The sequence below is a fragment of the Hypoxylon trugodes genome (assembly GCF_022578975.1).
Source record: "Hypoxylon trugodes strain CBS 135444 unplaced genomic scaffold F4822scaffold_1, whole genome shotgun sequence".
Lineage (NCBI taxonomy): Eukaryota > Fungi > Ascomycota > Sordariomycetes > Xylariales > Hypoxylaceae > Hypoxylon > Hypoxylon trugodes.
Genome location: NW_026250016.1, coordinates 3,691,298 through 3,710,341, shown reverse-complemented (window position 1 = coordinate 3,710,341; position 19,044 = coordinate 3,691,298). Strand labels below are relative to the sequence as shown.

General features: G+C 46.7%; 7 protein-coding genes across 7 annotated transcripts; 3 read left to right on the top strand and 4 right to left on the bottom strand.

Moving 5' to 3' along the window:
• Positions 1–647: 647 nt before the first annotated feature.
• On the bottom strand, positions 648–2,447 carry F4822DRAFT_37425 (WLM-domain-containing protein). Its single transcript, XM_051456312.1, has 3 exons — positions 2,167–2,447; positions 1,940–2,114; positions 648–1,884 (listed from the first exon to the last, which is right to left on the bottom strand). Exons 1-3 carry the CDS (start codon positions 2,297–2,299, stop codon positions 780–782), a joined length of 1,413 nt encoding a protein of 470 aa, XP_051319901.1. The 5' UTR covers positions 2,300–2,447; the 3' UTR covers positions 648–779.
• Positions 2,448–2,765: 318 nt separating this feature from the next.
• F4822DRAFT_387128 (galactose oxidase) lies at positions 2,766–5,446 on the bottom strand. Its single transcript, XM_051456785.1, has 6 exons — positions 4,785–5,446; positions 4,551–4,705; positions 4,426–4,487; positions 3,497–4,360; positions 3,175–3,420; positions 2,766–3,122 (listed from the first exon to the last, which is right to left on the bottom strand). Exons 1-6 carry the CDS (start codon positions 5,252–5,254, stop codon positions 2,847–2,849), a joined length of 2,073 nt encoding a protein of 690 aa, XP_051319900.1. The 5' UTR covers positions 5,255–5,446; the 3' UTR covers positions 2,766–2,846.
• An 815-nt stretch (positions 5,447–6,261) lies between these two features.
• Positions 6,262–7,318, top strand: F4822DRAFT_435868 (mitochondrial carrier; the record flags this gene model as incomplete). The annotated part of the gene is made up of 2 exons (XM_051462248.1): positions 6,262–6,366; positions 6,422–7,318. 2 exons carry the CDS (start codon positions 6,262–6,264, stop codon positions 7,316–7,318), a joined length of 1,002 nt encoding a protein of 333 aa, XP_051319899.1.
• Positions 7,319–7,456: 138 nt separating this feature from the next.
• On the bottom strand, positions 7,457–8,512 carry F4822DRAFT_37383 (TspO/MBR-related protein). Its single transcript, XM_051456305.1, has 2 exons — positions 8,110–8,512; positions 7,457–8,034 (listed from the first exon to the last, which is right to left on the bottom strand). Exons 1-2 carry the CDS (start codon positions 8,222–8,224, stop codon positions 7,595–7,597), a joined length of 555 nt encoding a protein of 184 aa, XP_051319898.1. The 5' UTR covers positions 8,225–8,512; the 3' UTR covers positions 7,457–7,594.
• A 725-nt stretch (positions 8,513–9,237) lies between these two features.
• F4822DRAFT_37324 (uncharacterized protein) lies at positions 9,238–12,422 on the top strand. Its single transcript, XM_051456291.1, has 3 exons — positions 9,238–9,630; positions 9,799–11,786; positions 11,838–12,422. The coding sequence occupies exons 1-3, from the start codon at positions 9,510–9,512 to the stop codon at positions 12,369–12,371; spliced, it is 2,643 nt and encodes an 880-aa protein (XP_051319897.1). The 5' UTR covers positions 9,238–9,509; the 3' UTR covers positions 12,372–12,422.
• A 1,706-nt stretch (positions 12,423–14,128) lies between these two features.
• On the bottom strand, positions 14,129–15,865 carry F4822DRAFT_37343 (uncharacterized protein). Its single transcript, XM_051456295.1, has 2 exons — positions 15,308–15,865; positions 14,129–15,226 (listed from the first exon to the last, which is right to left on the bottom strand). Exons 1-2 carry the CDS (start codon positions 15,451–15,453, stop codon positions 14,380–14,382), a joined length of 993 nt encoding a protein of 330 aa, XP_051319896.1. The 5' UTR covers positions 15,454–15,865; the 3' UTR covers positions 14,129–14,379.
• Positions 15,866–17,402: 1,537 nt separating this feature from the next.
• Positions 17,403–18,866, top strand: F4822DRAFT_387116 (oxidoreductase). Its single transcript, XM_051456784.1, has 3 exons — positions 17,403–17,601; positions 17,666–17,967; positions 18,039–18,866. The coding sequence occupies exons 1-3, from the start codon at positions 17,543–17,545 to the stop codon at positions 18,788–18,790; spliced, it is 1,113 nt and encodes a 370-aa protein (XP_051319895.1). The 5' UTR covers positions 17,403–17,542; the 3' UTR covers positions 18,791–18,866.
• The last annotated feature ends 178 nt before the right edge of the window (positions 18,867–19,044 follow it).

The window sequence follows — 19,044 nt, the reverse complement described above, 5'->3', positions numbered from 1 at the left end:
AACCAACTAGGTCCCTAACAAACTAACTAACTGAATAGCAAAGTGAAAATATTACAGTACATTTTCATACCTTCGTTCCTCTCCCTAACTTCAAGGAAAACTGGGTATCAAAGGAAATTGAATGAAGCAAGGTGTAACAATAAAACATTAAGTAACAAACGGCATCATGACGGTGGATTTACGACTTCTCTGCCTCGATAGGAAGGACGGGTCATCTCCTTCTCCAGCCTTATCCAGATAAGCGCTGGTGATCACAAATATAACTTTCCCTTTCCCTGTGTTGCTCTTCAGGGGAAACATGCGAGAGTGGACGATGATGGTGGGTCCGGTGAAGATGAAACGAGTGGCGCCCTGCTAATACAGGGGTATTGGGCCATCACGACACCGACGAGAGGTAGAATATATCGGTCCACATCTCCTAGTTTGTTTCAATGTTTCCGAAACTCTGCCATCTTGTTGGCCCGGATGTTTCTTACTTCTTCTAGAAATGCGCATACCCAGGTATCGACAGGCCATCCGAACAATCCACTGCTACTCTATTCGTAACCTCCTCATTCAAGCACTGCGAATGTGCTTACGAAATCCTGGCACTTATGCAGTTACTAGTAACAAAAGCGCATTTAGACAAGGGAGTTGAACGATGAATGGAAAGACCAAGGAAGATAGGATAGAAACATTCTCCACCTTCCTGAAATTTCGACGATTGCCGATCCAATAAAATCCATATATGATGGATATTGTCAAGTGATGTTGATTTGAGGGGTATACCCTTCAAGGCTTTACTTTGCGTCTTTGAGTTGGCCGCAAAGCCCGCAAGCTCCGGAATCGCCAGCATTCAGATACATGGTGTCTTTACAAGATGAATTCTGGCACTTCCAAGTATTCGGCACCTTGTCTAAATCCATAACATGGGAGCAAACACCGCAAATAGTAACGTCGGGGCCATTATCAAACGAGCACATCGTACAGATGCCTGGTTTTGCATCCTGGGTCTCGGTGACATTAACTGTTGGTGTGCCACTGCTTGCCTCCTCTGTAAGTTGAATAGGGACATTAGTTTGGACGGTTGATTTCTCACTCAGTCGAAGAATTGGCTGTGATTTCTGGGGCGTCGCCTGAAGTTTAGCCTGGGATTTTGCTCGAAGTAAGGGCCGCGAAGTTGTCTTCTGAGTCTTGGACTGGATTCCCGTCAACGTTGATTTCCCATCATCCTCGATTTTGACTTTGAGCGTTGTCTGGAAGAGCTCCCTAAGCTCGTTCTGGGCTTCGTCATCGTTGGGGTCCTCATCGTCACACACTTTTATCAAGTTGTGTCCCTTCTTGTCCACAAGACGCCGGCCGTTTATGTCGACAGCGGCTTCGTTTTCGTCATCGCTCGCAGTTTCATAGTCGCTGTCATCCTCTTCCTTAATATCAGCATCTTCGGACTTGGTAGCTTCTGCTTTCTTATGTTGGTCGAATCGAGCTAGGGCTGCGGCGGCCCTTAATTCTCGACCTCGCTTGCTCTTTGCCACCCGAGGTTTTGTTTGGTTCTTCTTCCCCTGTTCCAGCTCCGTTTTGATATCATCGTCCGCCCCGAGGACGACTCCATTAGCACCAAACTTCTTCAGAATTCGTCGCTCCTTTCTCTCTTGATATGTCAATTGTTTCTTCGGTCTTCGCTTCCTCGGTTGTGAACGGTAGGTTCCTCCGCATGTATGTTCAGGCAACTCCGCGTCAGACTGTATCGTATTCGTCAAGTCACCAGTGCCCAAGACGCTGCCTTTTCCCCACAAGCCTTCACCGGTGTAGCCACGAGACCACAAAACCTTCATCTCATTGGCGTACTTGTTTCTGACAGCCCAAAAAGCCTTGGAATGATTCATCTGTTTACAATGTGCTAACCTAATTAAAAACGATGTTAACGTATGAACAAAGAAGAGCTGGGATAGGAACATACTCATGCATCATGACCATTTGGACATAGTTGAATGGAAGCCATCGTCCATTAAGCTGTGACTTCAACACCAACTGTATAACTTCACCACCGTTGAAGTTGCGACCGACAAATTCTCTATTCGGCTCGTATTCTTCCAAGGCTGTGACAATGAGGTGATGTTCTCTCATAACAGGCACTAATAGAAGTTAGCAAATTTAACTTGGACAATAATTGAAGATAGCATTTACAACATTGCGCCGCAATTCGTTCTAAGAAATCCTGGGCGATTTCTTTATCAGGACCTTCAAGGGGTTTGATGAACACGATGCGATCATTTGGCTGAGACTTCTTCGAGTTGATCCTTTCGAAGCCGGAAGGCATCTTGGATTCGAGGGTGCGACAAGTGGTCGCGCGAATCACACCACCTGAAATTGAATGCTTCAAGCATCAATCAATACGACGAATATAACTTTGCAATGCACGTTATAGTCGTCCTCGTGAAATGAATGATGATGTATGAAAAGGTTTGATGGAAAAGGTGGCGGTTTATTGCAGTGCAAAACGTCGGGGTTTAGGTGCAACCTATCGGCGATTTAGTACTGTAAACCCCGCTATCCTCCCGCTATATTTCAGAGACAGCGACGCTAAATAGGTACCTACAATTACCCCTGAAGGTGCCTGCCCTTTTAGCCACTGCCAACGTTAATATCCCTTGATCGATGTTGAAAACCTTTGATTTGTTTGCTCTTTTTTATTTTATTTCCCAACATTCAACATCTACATATCATTAATTAGCCATAGTAGGGAGAGCCAAGTAAGAATTACTGAACCACATGGAACATCTATCTTAATAACAGCAGCTTTTATTCGTATACTATATACTTATTAGCTTTATTTGAGTGTTAAGCGTAGGTAGGTTATCGCTATATCATCTCCTTCGTCCAGCACCTCCAGCCCCTGTATCACCTTTGTCAGCCAGGGACACAACTTCACCAATACCGGCAGCTTCCTGCTCGTCTTCCAAGGCGGTGATCTCTTCACGGCAATCCCACCACTTTTCTTCGCTGAGCTCAAAAGCTTTCGCCTTAATTTCCTTGATTGTCAGGCTTTCAGGTTGAATGCCCTTCCACCTAAGACTCGTCATGAGGATTTCCTGCCATTCGTTTGAGGTACGAACGAAGAACTCCCTTCTAGATTCGAAAGGCTATTGCTCATTAGTTATATATCACATTGAACAAGTTCTCGGGGAGACATACTCTTGGATGTGGTAAGCCGTCGTCAACAGTAGTGGCGACCGTGTCAGCCTCCGATTCATCATCTCCTATTGAACCCACACTAGACGCTGTATCGGGTATTGACGCCTCATCCACCTGCTTCTTCTTGCGCTTACTAGGAGACAAAAGAGCTTCAGGTTCTTCATCGAACATTTCGGCATCTTCCTCCTCATCCTCTTCATCTTCGTCGTCGTCCTCATCCTCGTCTTCATCTTCATCGTCAGAGCCCTATATCAGTGTTAGAATCCAGATAATAAACTACCCATGAAAACAGAAAAGGGGGGGAGCGGGGGTTAGTCCTTACGACCCAAGTATCGTCTTCTCTCTTGAAGACTTGTTTGCAACCATCCATTTTTCCGAGATCAATAGCATATAAATCGTCAAATGTGTATTCTCGGTCTTTCGCCTCATATGTCCCACCATAGATATATAGCACATCATCTTGCACTGCTAACTGCGCGTTAAATCGTGGATGAGGAAATTCCATAGATACCGGCATTTCTCGCACTGGTTTCTCCGGCTCTTCCGGCTCTTTTTCGGCTTTGATGTCGATATCCATATTCTCTGCATCCTCTAGAGATGACCCAGCCTGCAAAGCTGCAAGCTGCTTTAAGAGTTCCTCTTCATTCGCCTGGGCTCTACCGCGTCGGCCGACTCTTTGCTCCGATGCGGGCGTTTTCTTTTGAACTCTGGCCTTACGTAGTGCTAGCGGGAAGAACCTGTTCCTTTCGATATTCCAAGCAAAAAGATGGTTGAAAAATTCACTGTCCATACCCTCTTCAGTCTGCTCAACATCGTGCACCCCGCCAAACATAATACCACGACCTTTGTGGTAGGTCATGGTTGACCCAGCACGGGGAGGGGCGGGCGCATTCGCCGGCTTTTTTCGCTTTTCCCATCTCACATTTGGGGGCGTATTTGGTGGGGAATCTGCGGGCGGTTGTGTTATCCGTAGGAAAAAGCAATCTTCATGTACCACTGGCTTAAGGATGTTTCTCTGTCCCTGGGATGCACCCTTTGCTGATTTGTTTGCCGAAACCGTCTTCTTCACCCGAGAGTAACCACCAAATAATACAGCGCCTTGTTCGTGTGGCAGAAAGGTGAATGATGACCTGGCGTCGGGTTTCAGTTGTGCTGGTGGAAGTGTAGGGCAATACCAGAAAAAGTTCTAAAATACGTGATTAATACCAAATCCATAAGGTACGACACGACCTATGAGTAAAAATTGTTTACCTGAGTATCATACAACCAGAGGTCATTTAGATATTTTGTCTGATTTGACGTATCTTGGAAGCCTTGGTCCCGAATTAGTTCATGGTGTGTTTTGTTAAAATAAAAACACACAGCTGGTGACGTACCACCGAATAAGATAATGTAGTTTTTGTAGTAAGTCATACGATGCCCACTTCTTGCAGGAGGTGTCTTGCCCTTGGTTTCAATGCGTGTCCATTCCCGAGAACTGGGTTCCAGTCTCCAGAAGTCATTGTAATGGTAAAATGTACCTTGCTTGGGACTATATAGGGTTATAAAACGTCAGTATGGTCGTGGTTATATGAATTTACGCCCATGTCTGGCAACATTATATAACAAACCTGCTAAATTCGCCGCCGAATAAAAAGACGGAATCTTTCTGATTTCCTCCCCGGCACCAAGCATGACCAGAACGTGGGAGTGGTGCATTCGGGGAAGTCACACAATGCCATTCATCTCTATCAGTGTAATAGATATTTAGATCATTGTAGAAATTCGCAAGAGCACCATTCCAAGTCTCTCCACCAAACAATAGGAGCTGGTTACTATTCGATGGGGAGGCTAGAAAGGTTGGGGACGATCGAGGCTTGGGAGGAGCTTCAGATACAATCTCTGTGATTTTCTCGAACTCCTCTTGAGCCTTCTTGTACTCAGCGAGGACGGCATCTAAATCCACATCTTCAGCATCACTACCCTCAAGCTTCGAGGTTTTGGTCTTTTCTTTCTTTTGGGCCTTCTTCTCTTGTTTCTGTTTCTTCTCGGCGAGCTTTGCTTTCTTAGAGTCCGACTTGGACTTCTTATCTTTCGCCATGATGTGATATTGTCACGTTCATGACTTAAACGTTGAAATATTTATTTTTCCGCCTTGTATAATTTGAAGAATTAGGTCAAGTTAGGTACCTACCTAGGTAGCTTGAATTTTCTAAGTGAACAGGTCCGGTATGGAAGCCAGCTGCCTTAGCTTCTGCCAAAAATTCTTGCTCTCCACCAGCTGGCAACCCCTCCCCCGCACTAGAAAATAATCTGAATACCTAGGTAGCGCGCCATCCGAATTGAGGCGCCATTGAAGCTTCTTAAGATCTTTAACCTTAGCAGGCAATTTCAATTTTTACAGGGCAGCTTCGACCCCAAACAAGCTTTCCCGTGTGACATTGCCAGCACATGAGCGATTTCTATTCGCTAGAACCTTGACTGTTAGGAGGCCTCATGCAGCTTAAGCTCCAACATTTAGAACTTTTAGGTAAGTGAGGGTGGGATCAATGTGAAAGAAAAGAGAAAAAAAAAAAAAAAAGCTCATCCCGTCGTGATCTTTTACAACTACCCAACTGCATACGACGCTGCTGGTTCTCACCGAGCGAGGAGTTCTCGGAACCTCCAACTTATTATATACAATGGCATTTCAATTAGGCAGTTGAAATTGATTTCACCCACTTTTTCCACTTGGTCTGTTTTTACACATGTACTTCCACGCGGGAACCGAGACGCTCCGATGCGCGCCGTTTATATACTGGTCTCTGCACCCACTTAGGGAATAATAAGTGTGACTCCCGTCCGCCCGCCTTAGGGAAGAAAAAAATAGTCTACCGCCAACGTTTACTAGATCCACTTCATCACGAAACACGCTCACCTGCGATAATATCGAGATGTTCTAGTAATAACTGGGCCAGGGGTTTCGTCGCTCGCTCCCATCTACTTCGTCATTCGTGATTGTCAATTCCCAGCAAACGTTTATCGATTCCCCATTCAAGCTGTTCCGAGTATATTGATAAAGCTCTACGACCGCGCTCCCCACTTTCTCGGACCTCTCAAGCTGGAAATATGGCAACCACCAAAGTAGATACCGTAGCGGCGAAACCCTCGCAAACTTCTACTCAGGGAAAGTCGGCCGCTCTAGAAGCTTTGGAGGATATTGTTTACGGGTCTGTGAGTAAAATTCACCTAGAGATACTTCAATGCGCTTTAATTCTGACGATGGTAGACTGCGGGCATTGTAGGTAAATATATCGAATATCCTTTCGACACAGTCAAGGTCAGATTACAATCTCAACCCGACCACCTCCCTCTTCGCTATACTGGACCACTCGATTGCTTTCGCCAATCCATTAAAGCCGATGGTGTACTAGGGTTATATCGTGGGATAAGTGCGCCGCTTTTCGGAGCAGCCGCCGAGACCAGTAGCCTTTTTTTCTTCGAGCGCATGGGGCGCGAAGCTGTGTACACTTCAGGATTCTGTTCTAGGGACCGTGTGCTTCCACTTCCTGCACTATGGTTTACTGGCGCATTTTCTGGGGCCTTCACCTCCTTTGTCCTCACACCTATTGAACTTGTGAAATGCAAGATCCAAGTGCCCACAACAGCGGCTACGTCGGACGGAAAACCACCAAAGGCGCCTAGCGTGGTCTCGGTCATACGGGACGTATATAAGCATGAAGGCGTTAAGGGCTTCTGGAACGGACAGATGGGTACATTCCTCCGAGAATCCGGCGGTTGTGCAGCTTGGTTTGGCTCGAAGGAGACCACGACTAAAATGTTCTATCTTCTTAACGAACGATCTGCTACGTCGCAAATGGAGAAGGATGCTCTAGCCACAGAAGCGCTGCCGTTATGGCAACAGGCGGTCGCTGGCGCATCCGCTGGTATGTCTTATAATTTCTTATTCTTCCCAGCCGATACAGTCAAGTCTCGTATGCAGACCGCACCGGTCGGTGGTTCTGGCAAGCCTAGGTCGTTTTGGCAAGAGGGAAAAGCTCTGTGGAATCAACACGGACTACGCGGACTCTACCGCGGATGTGGAATAACAGTGCTGCGATCAGCACCTAGCTCTGCCTTTATCTTTATCGTTTTTGATGGCCTGAAACGATACCTACCGTGGTGAATAATATCACCAACGACGTTTTGAACTTATACCAACATATACCAACGTACGATAGAAGGGAAGATATAGACGGATGGAATGTGGGGAGCACTGGCGTTTGGGTGTCCCCATTTATAGATTTCTGTAGATGTATTGAACGGTGTATGCAACACGTTATGCGTGTCCATCGAGGAAGGCGAGAGGTAGACTAACCCCTAGTTATGAATCGGGATCTACCACACAACCAAATCTATCACCTACATTATTCCGGGTGATTATATCTGGCATTATTTCCACTTATACTCTTTTCGCCAACGTAGCCTCGGAAATATCCCAATTGTTCAAGTAGCCTACTCCGGCCGTCAAATAAGTCGCGAACCCAAGCCAGGCCATATACGGTATTTGACACCAACCCGCCACACTATCGACCGAGAAGTACAAATACGTTAGATATCCATTGAGCCCCGCTAGCGACACAACATCAGCCAGTGCGAGAACTGGTCTCCTCAGGCTAAAGAATAGAGGCATCCACAACAGATTCAGCCCCAGCTGCGCGGAATACAGAATCCTTATGTGTTCCGTCGAGGCGAGAAGCGATGGGTACTGCTTAGTCACGACGCGGTGAGCTGCATATCCCATTAAGCCATACAGTACAGTCCACACGGGGCCAAAGACCCGTGGCGGAGGGCGCAGGGGTGGCTGCTTCATAGCGGCATATGTGGTCTGTGTCTGTTTAGCTGTAGTATATACAGTATATTAGTGAGCTGGGCTTTGTCAATGGCTCGAGTCAAAGGGGATTGGGAGGTCCTTACGCCGGGAACTAAACCCTACTGTTGTGCCCAGTACAACGGGCAAAAGCACTGACGCAGCTGGGTTCGCGAAGACATCATATGGTATCGCATTGAGACGAGGGAGGTATGCCGTCATGTTGAGGTGTGAGTGAATCGAACGATCTGATAACTATCTATACTTTGAAGTGACTAGGTAGATTGATAATTTGTACATGTTATCTGCAATCCAAAGATGTAAAATCCATTCACTAAAATCCAAGGCGCAAGTTTCACGATGACGTAGGGGATATTTAGTACATAGCTTAAAATTATTTTGTATACGTGTCTTATACCCGATTAGATCTCCAGATGGCTACATACGCCATAAAAAGTAAAGGTAATTAAACAGATTTGCTATCGTATGACTGGTATGTGAGTTGGCCCGAGACATGAATGAAAGTTCTTTGTGCTTGAAGTTCGTCACCATTATTTATTCTTATATCGTATTATTTACTTCTGATACTTTGATATCTTTGTAGACGATAAGTATATGTAAGCCCCGATTAGCTTAAAATCCATTCTATTTAGCCGAAGCTGCTGACTAAGCCGACAAACGCGTTTCGTTTTGAATTGAATTATGGTTAAAGCAATCAGCCACCGCTTTATCCTCTAATCGACGGCCAAAACGCTCGTCGTCTTCCCTTCTTTTTCTTTAACAAACACCAGAATAAAAAAAAAAGATATCCAGCTTGGGACATTGCGCCCTCTAGGTATTTCTGCCATCATCGTCTTTACAGTTCGTCTATCCTTTTTTATGAACCACTTCCTTCTTATCAATGGCCATCTTCAGCACATGTTGTCTTCCCATCTTCCCTCCGAATCCGCTTCCCTCTCTAGAACCTCCAGAACCTCTTGATCCTCTCTAGATCTTTAACTGGTCTTCCGTCCCTATTTATCAAAATTAACCCTTCGCTTCTTCATATCCAACTATCACAAAGCCGTGACAGATACATGGACAAACTTTTTTTTTTCTCTAATATCTTCCTTTACTATTCGAATTTTTTATTCGGTTTGCTTGTTGCAGAGCTCACGCTCTTGCCCCATGCTCAGCTTCTCAATTTGGCTTGCCGATAACATTCTTCCCTCATACCTCTTGCTAGACCATCCTATCATACCTTCTATTCTTCTCTCATTGCTCCCCCCAAACATTGTCAAAATGGTTTCTCTAACAGCAATCGCCGCGTCAAACAATAGGCAACGGATCTATTCGCAAGCAATCGGGGTCGCATAACGGGCGACAATCTGCCACTTGCCGAAAGCCTACATATACGCTGTTCACGATCACATTGCTATTAAAGGCAACAGATACACCGCCAAATAGCCCCAAGCCGAACCAAATACCAAAAATACCGATGCGCGCCGTACTATTTTAATCAAGCAAGATGGACTCGTATTCGTACCGCGACAGCTCCGCGCGTTCACCTCCTGAGCGTGGTTGGAGCAGCCGTGACGACCGGGGGAAAGATGAAGCCCGCGATAGCTTCTATCGTGGTCGTTCGCCTGGTGCGTTTACTATTATCTACTTTTAACATTGTCTAGTTTATTCGCTGCATTACATATCGGATGGATTTTACCGGGTTACCGTCTCATTCTATGTTTGCTGCTGCTTCACAGTAGCGCTTCTACTTATCCTAGCTTGCTTGGCTTAGAGGTGTAAACTAACTAAAATAGGCCATGACCGTAACCGTCGCAACCGATCACGCTCACCATTGCCAGTTGACCGTTACGAACCTAGGGCTCGTGGCAGCAGGGATGATTATGCCGGCACGCGCGATCGAGAAGAACGACGTCGTATCAATTCACCCCCAGCAAATATCGATCGATATGTCCCTGGTCAAACTGCCGCCCAGCCACCTCAGCCAACTGTTAACCCATTGACTGATCCTGTCAAACTGCCTTTCCAGGTAGGATTTTCCTATTTTGGTGAGTGGTGGAGAGCAAATGAGAAAATTAAGGAAGAAAAAGAACGTGCTCGTACAGGTAGAAGGCGCGAGCCTGAACGCCCTCGTGGCCGTGAGACTCAAGAGGATCGAGACAAGGAAAAGGCAAAAATCCAGGCTGCATACGATGCGTATAAAGAAGAACTCCAAGCAAAGATGGCTAGAACTTTCGTTGCCGAACACAAGAAAGAACAATGGTTCCGTGAACGTTATGTCCCTGAGGTTCGAGATACGCTTCGAAGGCAAATCAACGAATTCCGCCGTGGCGCGTACAGCCAGTGGGAACAGGATCTAGAGTCAGGCACCTTCGATGAATTCTCTTTAGAAGGCATTCCGAAGAGCGAGAGCAATGGAGCTGGTGGAGTTGTTGAGAAGGAAGAAGGTGAGGCCACAGCGGCGAACGAAGTCCTCGGAGTTGGTGACTTGGTTCCTGCGAACGGTAGTGATCTCCGAGACGAAAACTTGTATCAGCCTACTCTTCTGATCAAAACCATTGCTCCTCACGTCAGCCGTCAAAATTTGGAGTCATTCTGTAAAGAGCACCTTGGAGAGGAAGAAGGCGGGTTCAAATGGCTATCCCTCAGTGACCCAAATCCTAGTAAGAGATATCACCGTATGGGATGGGTTATGTTGCATCCTTCATCTGAAACGGCAGCGCCTATCGAACGTGCCGATCCAAAGGATGAGGATGACGGCATGGACACTAAAGTTGAGTCGCCTGTAGCTACATCCACCGCTGATAAAGCTCTTGAGGCAATCAACGGAAAGACTGTGAAGGATGAAGTTCGGGGTGACTTCGTATGCCATGTTGGTGTCCACAATCCACCCTCCAACCCTCGCAAAAAGGCGTTGTGGGATTTATTTTCTGCTCCGGAGAGGATTGAGAAAGATCTTACCCTTGCCCAACGACTCGTCAACAAGTTCGAGGAAGACTTTGGCTCAGATTTTAATGCCACTCTTAAGATTGAGGAAAGAGTAGAAACTCTACGTAGCGCCGGAAGTCTACAACCAGCCATCCCCGTAGCGACAGCTAAGAAGGTCAAGAAGGAACGTAACCTTGACTTCGATGATGCAATGGATGAGGGAGAAGAAGGCGAAATGGGCGAGTCCGACGAGGAGGGAGCCGTAGACGATGAAGTCGACGATGAAGATCTTCTAGTGAAGAAGAAACAACTCGATCTTATGATCGAGTATCTTCGTCGAGTCTTCAATTTCTGCTTCTTCTGTGTTTTCGAGAGCGACTCTATTCACGAGTTAACTAGGAAGTGTCCCGGCGGCCATCTTCGTCGACCTCGAAGCACTCTCTCGTCATCGGCTAAGAACGTTGCTCGAGCCAGTGCTAGTGGAGACCCATTCCCTTCAAAGAAGCCCAAGGAAGCCAAGGAAGAAGAAGAAGGTGAAGCACCTGAGCCAGATCGCAAGTTCCGCAATGTCTCTAAATCCGAGCAACAACTTGAACGTGCTTATAAGTGGGTAAAGACATTCGAGGACAAGATCACACAAATCCTCGAGCCCGAAACAGTAGATATCCGAAAGTTGGGCGGCAAGCCGACTGAAGATGCCCTAAACGATGAACTATCCAAGTTCGTCAAGCAAGAAGATGAGCATAAGTGGAGATGTAAGGTTCCCGAGTGTACAAAGCTCTTCAAGGAAGATCACTTCTGGAAGAAGCACGTTGAAAAGCGCCACACTGAGTGGCTAGACACTATGAAGCAAGAGGTAATGAATTTACCCTAATGATGGAAATATTTCAGCTGACAACGAATCTAGTTTGATCTCATCAATGCCTACGTGCTGGACCCTGCTCACATAGCGCCATCGAGAACGGATGCCAATAGCAATGGTCATTTCCCGCCTTCGAACGGTCAGACACAGCAGGGTACTCCCCGAGGTTTCAACCTACAGAATTTTACCATGAATAATATGGTTCCGCCATTCCCCGGCTTCCCTGGAGCTCTTCCTCAACTACCACTATTCGCCGGCAACCACGCTGGTGGCGTGCAAGCGGCTGGATGGAGCGCGGGAGGTGAAGAGCGTGGCACCGGCCCGGTCCGTCGCGGTGGTGCTAATGCTGGTAGATTCCAAAACCGTACTGGTCCGTACGATCGCCGCCAACAACAGGGACGTTGGGGCCAGGACGGCCAGGGCGCAGGCCGAGGAAGAGGTGGTGCTGGTCGATGGGGTGACGGCGCCGCTGGTGGAGCGGCGGTTGGTCCTCGTGAGGCCGTTCAAGGCCGTAGTCTAAAGAGTTACGAGGATCTCGACCACGTTGCAGGCGGTGGAGGTGGTGAACTCAACTACTAAGCTTCCCGCAACAATTGCAACTGGGCTGAAAATTTAAAAACGCATCTAATCATGCATATCGCAAGGACCGACTGGAATTCATGAACAATGGGTTGGCCCATTCACTTTAAGATGAATGAGATGGGCATTCGATGGCAATGATGGATGGAAGACGGGACGCATTGGCTGTACCATATCGCTCGCGTTGCCTTTATCACTTTGCGTTTCTCTTCAAGATACTTTACTAGAACATCTGCGCGTAATGGAATAACCGCCACTTGTACAGTATTTAAAAAAAAAAAAATCATTTAAAAAGAGAGGATGGGGATTCAAACTTCGTGGTTTTGCTTCATTTCCTGCCTTTTTGTGGGTATTTGTTGGAATTATTTTGATTGGATTTTTTGACTAAGCTAGTGTGGCATTACTAAGGCAATTTCTAAACCTACTTACCTAAGTAAGTATTTAGTTAAGTTTATGTGCCTATCAATATATTTGGAAATAACCTTGGAAGTTGTTTTCACTTGAATGCGCCTATCTATTTACAATTATTGGATTTTGCGAAGTTTGATTCGTACGAGGTAGCGAGTCGGAGTCGCCGTGAGCTTAGATACGGAGTTGAAGGGCCGATTTACTTGTTCCTTATACATCAATCAATCTATCCAACGCCGGAGTATCTATTCTTTCGCGGTGATGTTCCCTTAAAGATGTTCGGCGGGGAGGGGGAGACAAGTCACCGGGTATTAGAAATATGTAGGTATACTGCAGGATTCTCTGAAAGCGGTATGTTCCCCCTTTTTATTGGTAACCCTTGCATATATGTAACCTATACATACCAATATGTACATGTATGCAGAATGACAGACATACATAAGTATGGGTCGCCGATACTCAGGAGACCCGTGGTTTTCCTTGTTTCTAGAATCATGTATAGAATATTTACTCGACGTTCCCGAAACCTGGAATCGGAGTGGTAGGAGAGACGGAGGCGGTGAGTGAGGTGGTAATGAAAGACCGATATTAGTTCATGCAGAGATGGCGCAGTAGACGCAGTAGTGGTGCTAATGGTGGTGTATGAAATGTAGTGTAATATACCGCTTTTCCGGGGAATTCGTACTATCGTTTTTAATTATCGGCGGGGATTAAAGGAACTGCTCTTTTGGATGAATGGTTATAGGCACGTGTGGCGATACTGTTTGAGTCTTATACCTACATCATGGTTGTACGTAGTATCAGTCGGCGAAATGTTGCGGTCAACATCAGTGCTAACGATATGTTGCATATATCATAATGTGGTGTAACAGCTATGATTTATATCGATCCAATGATTCTATGGGAAATACATATAGCCACATGTTGTCTGTGGGCTTCTCTAATAAAAAGGGGGAATGGGTTAGGTATCTCCATAGGTGGCCGAGACAATTACGCTTACTATTCCCTGTTCTCCATTGCTTGATTTCCCTCCACAAACTCCTCATTGGTCGCGACACCGGAGGCCGACGTTGCACGGAAAGCGCAGAGGGAAAATAGGTCCGCCAAAGGGGCTTATAAATATATTCGGTCGCCGATCCGGATCTCGAATTTCCGGGCTTGTGTATTATTGCTCAACTACGTAAGTTCGCATTCGTAATATCCTACTCCTTATCTGGGTATCTTGTAAACATCGCTGATCTTCTACCAGAAGTTCATGAATTCTGTATATTCGCCGAGCGTGCATCGGACTAACTTTACTTGATTTCGGCGTCCATTCGGTGGGAGTATGGGTAGGTAGTAAAGACCTTCTCCTTAATTTCTTTTGTAAAGGCGAATAGAGCAGGACCTCGGCGAACCCGATTTAATACTCTTGAGGGGAAATGGTACGGATATGATTCCGTATTGTACGATGTATGGTGAAGGTCATATAGTACGATGAGGCGATTATCGTTCAGGTATATGCGCGTTTCACTCGATGTCCTCGTGTTCTCTTCTTGACGGTTGGAACATGTACCGAAACCACTAGTATCCTTTTACGCACGTAAGGGCGGTATATATGTTACCCCATAATCATAGCCACACCCATACCACCAGCAAACATGGCAGCCACAGTAATAAAACTCGAGACAGAAAGGAGCGATATTCCGCTAATTCCATGCCCGGACGTACAACCACCTCCCATTCGAGAGCCGATTGCTAAGAGAACGCCGCCAAGAACCGCTCTAGTGGGTTTGATTTCGATTTCAGATGCCGCTTTCGTAGATGGCGACACTAACGAAACGACCAATGCTCCAGTGACCATACCTGCGGCAAGCACAATGGTATTGTACGACTTCGGCTTTTCTCCTCGCCCTATTATCCACCAAAGATAGTCGCCGACCTCCTCGAAGGAACTAGAGGTACCGAGGAGGGTCTTCCGTAGCACGATCGAAACCAGTTGAGCGCCAGCAATCAAAAAACCTCCTGTTACCGGCCCTGCTAATCCATCGGACTTAGGGGATGCCAAGTAGACGATTATCGTAATAACACTTGTCAACAAGATCTCGAGAGTTACTAGTATTTTCGTCTGGCTCGTCCCTATCCACTCGTCCAAGGTTAAATGGCGGTGTCTAGAAATCTCTGTCCTCTTATTCGGTTTCTCTCGACTGTGAATTGTAGGCCGTAGAAGACACGACCAGATTATACCCCCGATTATCGTTCCGCTAAGTGCGTAGAGACCAGAGGGGATGCCAGCCCCGACTTGTGCGAAAACTGTCCCTGGACAAGATCCGGAGACAGCCAAGCCAGCGCCTAATAGACACCCCCCTATTATGTTACCGTCGAGAAAACCGAAGACGTTGATTGTCGAGTAATTTCGAGGGTTCAAGTGAAGATAACCTAGTCGTTGTAACACGTTGACGATTATACTAGTTAGAAATGAGCCACTTCTCCTCATTAAATAATATTGAGGGAATAACAATATTCGGCATCACAGGGGAAAGTCTTACGTGCTAGTTCCAGAAGCAGTCAGAAAGGTGGTAACCATGTGCCAGTCTTGCAAATTCATCTGCCCAACGATAGCAGCAGGTTGATGGATCGCAGTTGCTGTCAGGGCTGCACCGAAGGCGGCGCCGGATAGGAAAGGTCTAAACATATTCTTAAGCCGCAAAATATTAGATGTGCCTTTGACGCCTGCCGGACACGATGGATAAGGGGAAGAATTGGCGAATAAGCGGCGGATGGAAAAAAAAATTAAAACCTTTAAAATTGGCGTAAAGGTGCTATACTTTAGTCATCTTGTATATTCAAATCGAGTCGCCGACTTGAATCCACCCATATCTCCTTTTGTCTCCATCAAAGAACGCCTCTGTTTATGCTTAGCATCCTAAGGAAAAGACCCGCAAGGACACCTGGGTATGGATCGGGTACCAAACGGGCGGTAATTTAGGAAGCATGATGTCCTCATCCATGCTCCTTAGCCACGCCGTCCCATAATAATCCCAACGGTCGGCGACGCTAGTGGAGTAGCATTTTCCTAATATCATGCTTGCCAAGTTGATCTCCTAAGTCCTTATTAACATTGTTACTAGGTAGTCATCTCCCTGAATGCCTAGGTACTGTTAGTTAGGAGTCTTATCTCCCCTTTTCGGAATGGGTATATCACGCTATACCGGAAAAGGGGAGATGGGGGTGACGATGGTTGCACGCGGGGAGCTTCCATGCGACTTCGAAATTCTCCCTGGTGCATATGTGCATATGCCCTACTCCTTAGAACACCACGATCCATGTTTCGAGAACGTTGTTGTGAAACGCTAAGATTTAAATCCTAGAGGCGGAACTTCCCTTAAGGCTGATGAGTAGACGGCGATCACTAAAAATATAATTTCTGTAGAGTCTCTCGGGGATCTCGCATGGATCTTGTCCGTGCGCTTCGCCGATGTAAGTGGAGTTCCCGTGGTTATATTATGGGCCTTCGGCTTTCAACCGAATTATGGGATCTTATGTTTCTCATGCTTGGGAAATTTGTTAATAAGTTCGCTTTAGCCCGCTTCATCCGTAACGTGTCTCTGTCGTATTAATGGCCCTATTACAGTCAGTAAAACGTCATGAAAAGTCGGTATTAAAGATCCGTAATCATCAGCGGTAGATATGGCGTAATTATTGGAATGAGACTCACGAGCCAATGACCCAAATACCTGGAACCATAGTCGATACTACAGCGCACACGTGCTAAATTGGTTTAAATTAGTAGCTCGAATCAACGCCGATTCCGAGCGCCACAATCCGTCCCTACTTAGTGGTAGGACCCTTGGTAGCCGATGAGGACTAGTCAATAGACACGTAGATGGTAGTACAACTGGCCAACCATCTTGGCGATCCTTACCATGACTGAACTTGGAAGTGTCATATGTCAGCCACTGGCTCGAGCCGTCTCGGACAATAAAAATGAACTAGTCCTGAGTGTAACCTTTCTGTTGGTTTGAAACTCGACAATAAACCCTAGAGAATCTATGACCGTTTTCGGCCCAAGCCAAGCCGGATACGACAACGCTGGGGGTGAGCGGGATTATTTCCGAAGTCTTTGTTCTGACTCTAAGAAGTGCCCATTAAACAAAGGATGTCATCGGGTTATCATTATTATGGTGGGTTCGGAGTTGTAATTATTGACAGTCCGGACGGCATGAATTTGTAGGAGATCAAGATTGCGGGATCAAGCCTCGACCTATTTAATTATTTCTAAATCATACTCTTCCTTTCTTTCATAAATTGTGGTAGGTGCACTTCTGTAATTTATGAAGCTGTAGCTAATTTCAACGGAATAATTCCCTCGATAAACTTTGAACGCACATGTATGCATGATGTAGATATGAACTCTATTAACATTAACTCCATAGGGCATTATTAAGTCCGCATTTCCAATGTTTGGAGGTGTAGTTACACCAGAGTCCCTAAGCCCGCACCCGTACCTCGGCACTATACCTTGTACTTTAATTGTTGCGGGGGAGAAATTTCCCCAGACGTGACGTTAACGCTATAGCTGACAAATCTAGTACTTGTGTACTTGACCCCATAGTGGGGACTTATACCTTTACAATATGTACACCAGCAATTACTGTCTATATATTCAATTTAAATGGAGGTGAGACAGTTCGGTACTATAGAACGAGTAATTTCATATATATATGGTGTAATTGTGTGGTACATATTCTTATCTCAGTAAATCATAAATAATCTCATTCAAAATGCCTCACTCTTTAACAGTCACTAAGGTTGAAGGCAAACCCGGTCAGGTCTATTACCCGTAAATGTTACCCCTATCCTCCCCTTTTCACTAACATAAAATTTGTGAGCTAATAAACATCCAGTCTTAAACTCAACGAAGTCCCTAGGCCCAAGCCAGGTCCTAAGGAGGTGCTCGTCCGTCTTCACGCAGCATCGCTTAATCACCGAGATTTTTTCATAAGACAGCATCTCTACCCAGGGATATCCTTCGACCACCCATTATTAAGCGATGGATGCGGAACTGTCGTTGAAGTCGGGTCAGAAGTACCCTCAGGTTCCTTGCTCATCGGGAAGCGTGTCATCCTAACTCCCATACGTAACTGGGACTCCGCAAAAGACGGACCCGAGGAACCCTCTAAATTCGGAGCCATCGGCGGTTCAGTAGGTACGTAATACCAAAACCACCCCTTTTCCTCCTTCCACATTTCAACCTACAAAGTACTAACTCCCCTTCAGCAAGCCCCATAGGCACAGCGTCCGACTATGCCCTCCTCACCCCCGCCGACTTCGAGCCCGCACCCGCACACCTCTCCGCCCACGAAGCCGCCGCCCTCCCCCTAGTAGGCCTAACCGCCTGGCGCGCCCTCTCCACCAAAATCCTAAACGGGGACCTTCAAAGCGCAGCGGGACGTAACATCCTCATAACCGGGATCGGGGGCGGCGTCGCCCTCTCCGCCCTCCAATTCGCGTCCGCGCTCGGGGCCAATGTATACGTAACATCCGGCGACCCCTCCAAACTCGAACGCGCGAAGTCGTTAGGCGCAAAGGGTGGAGTGTCATACCGCGAAGCGGCATGGGATAAACAACTCGCGGCCCTCTTATCCCCTTCACGCCCGTACCTCGATGCAGTAATCGACGGCGCAGGAGGTGACGTGGTAGCCCGCTCGGTGCGACTCCTACGTCCCGGCGGTATAATCGCGGTCTACGGTATGACAGTCGGACCGAAAATGGACTGGGTCATGACCGCCGTCCTCAAGAACGTAGAACTTAAGGGCACGACGATGGGTTCGCGTGCCGAGTTCCGGGATATGGTTAATTTTGTTCGAGAGCATCAGATCCGACCCGTAGTAAGTCGAGTGGCGCGAGGAGGTCTAGCGGATATCGCCGGGGTGGATAGTCTGTTTGAGGATATGCGACATGGGAGACAGTTCGGCAAATTAGTTATAGAGATCTCGGCGCCCGAGGATGAGAGTGGTGCTAAGCTATAGAATTATCTGCATAATACCAAGCCTGATAGGCTCTTAGAATACGAGTTAAAAATACCAGCATCACTTAGAAGTACGGAAGATCACTCTTCGAGATGGTGAAGACGGCGTACGAAGCATTTTATGAACTAGACGTGAACGGTGTCGTTGAATCAATCTAGGATCTAGATGAGACTAGAGCCGAGGCAAACTTTACAATAATTGTTTTGGTTATTTGTGCAAAACCCCCCTTTCCAGTCTCCGCCCGCATCACGTAC

Excerpts from the sequence above, each read along its gene's own strand:
- F4822DRAFT_387116 (XM_051456784.1), top strand. The coding sequence starts at position 17,543 with ATGCCTCACTCTTTAACAGTCACTAAGGTTGAAGGCAAACCCGGTCAG. Across the intron at positions 17,602-17,665 it reads CCCGGTCAGGTCTATTACCC|TCTTAAACTCAACGAAGTCC; the intron begins GTAAATGTTACC and ends ATAAACATCCAG. Across the intron at positions 17,968-18,038 it reads AGCCATCGGCGGTTCAGTAG|CAAGCCCCATAGGCACAGCG; the intron begins GTACGTAATACC and ends ACTCCCCTTCAG.
- F4822DRAFT_37324 (XM_051456291.1), top strand. The coding sequence starts at position 9,510 with ATGGACTCGTATTCGTACCGCGACAGCTCCGCGCGTTCACCTCCTGAG. Across the intron at positions 9,631-9,798 it reads CTATCGTGGTCGTTCGCCTG|GCCATGACCGTAACCGTCGC; the intron begins GTGCGTTTACTA and ends TAACTAAAATAG. Across the intron at positions 11,787-11,837 it reads TAGACACTATGAAGCAAGAG|TTTGATCTCATCAATGCCTA; the intron begins GTAATGAATTTA and ends CAACGAATCTAG.
- F4822DRAFT_37425 (XM_051456312.1), bottom strand. The coding sequence starts at position 2,299 with ATGCCTTCCGGCTTCGAAAGGATCAACTCGAAGAAGTCTCAGCCAAAT. Across the intron at positions 2,115-2,166 it reads ACGAATTGCGGCGCAATGTT|TGCCTGTTATGAGAGAACAT; the intron begins GTAAATGCTATC and ends AACTTCTATTAG. Across the intron at positions 1,885-1,939 it reads CAAATGGTCATGATGCATGA|GTTAGCACATTGTAAACAGA; the intron begins GTATGTTCCTAT and ends GTTTTTAATTAG.
- F4822DRAFT_37343 (XM_051456295.1), bottom strand. The coding sequence starts at position 15,453 with ATGTTTAGACCTTTCCTATCCGGCGCCGCCTTCGGTGCAGCCCTGACA. Across the intron at positions 15,227-15,307 it reads ACTGCTTCTGGAACTAGCAC|TATAATCGTCAACGTGTTAC; the intron begins GTAAGACTTTCC and ends ATTTCTAACTAG.
- F4822DRAFT_37383 (XM_051456305.1), bottom strand. The coding sequence starts at position 8,224 with ATGACGGCATACCTCCCTCGTCTCAATGCGATACCATATGATGTCTTC. Across the intron at positions 8,035-8,109 it reads AGTAGGGTTTAGTTCCCGGC|CTAAACAGACACAGACCACA; the intron begins GTAAGGACCTCC and ends TATATACTACAG.
- F4822DRAFT_387128 (XM_051456785.1), bottom strand. The coding sequence starts at position 5,254 with ATGGCGAAAGATAAGAAGTCCAAGTCGGACTCTAAGAAAGCAAAGCTC. Across the intron at positions 3,421-3,496 it reads GAGAAGACGATACTTGGGTC|GGCTCTGACGATGAAGATGA; the intron begins GTAAGGACTAAC and ends ACACTGATATAG. Across the intron at positions 3,123-3,174 it reads ACGGCTTACCACATCCAAGA|CCTTTCGAATCTAGAAGGGA; the intron begins GTATGTCTCCCC and ends AATGAGCAATAG.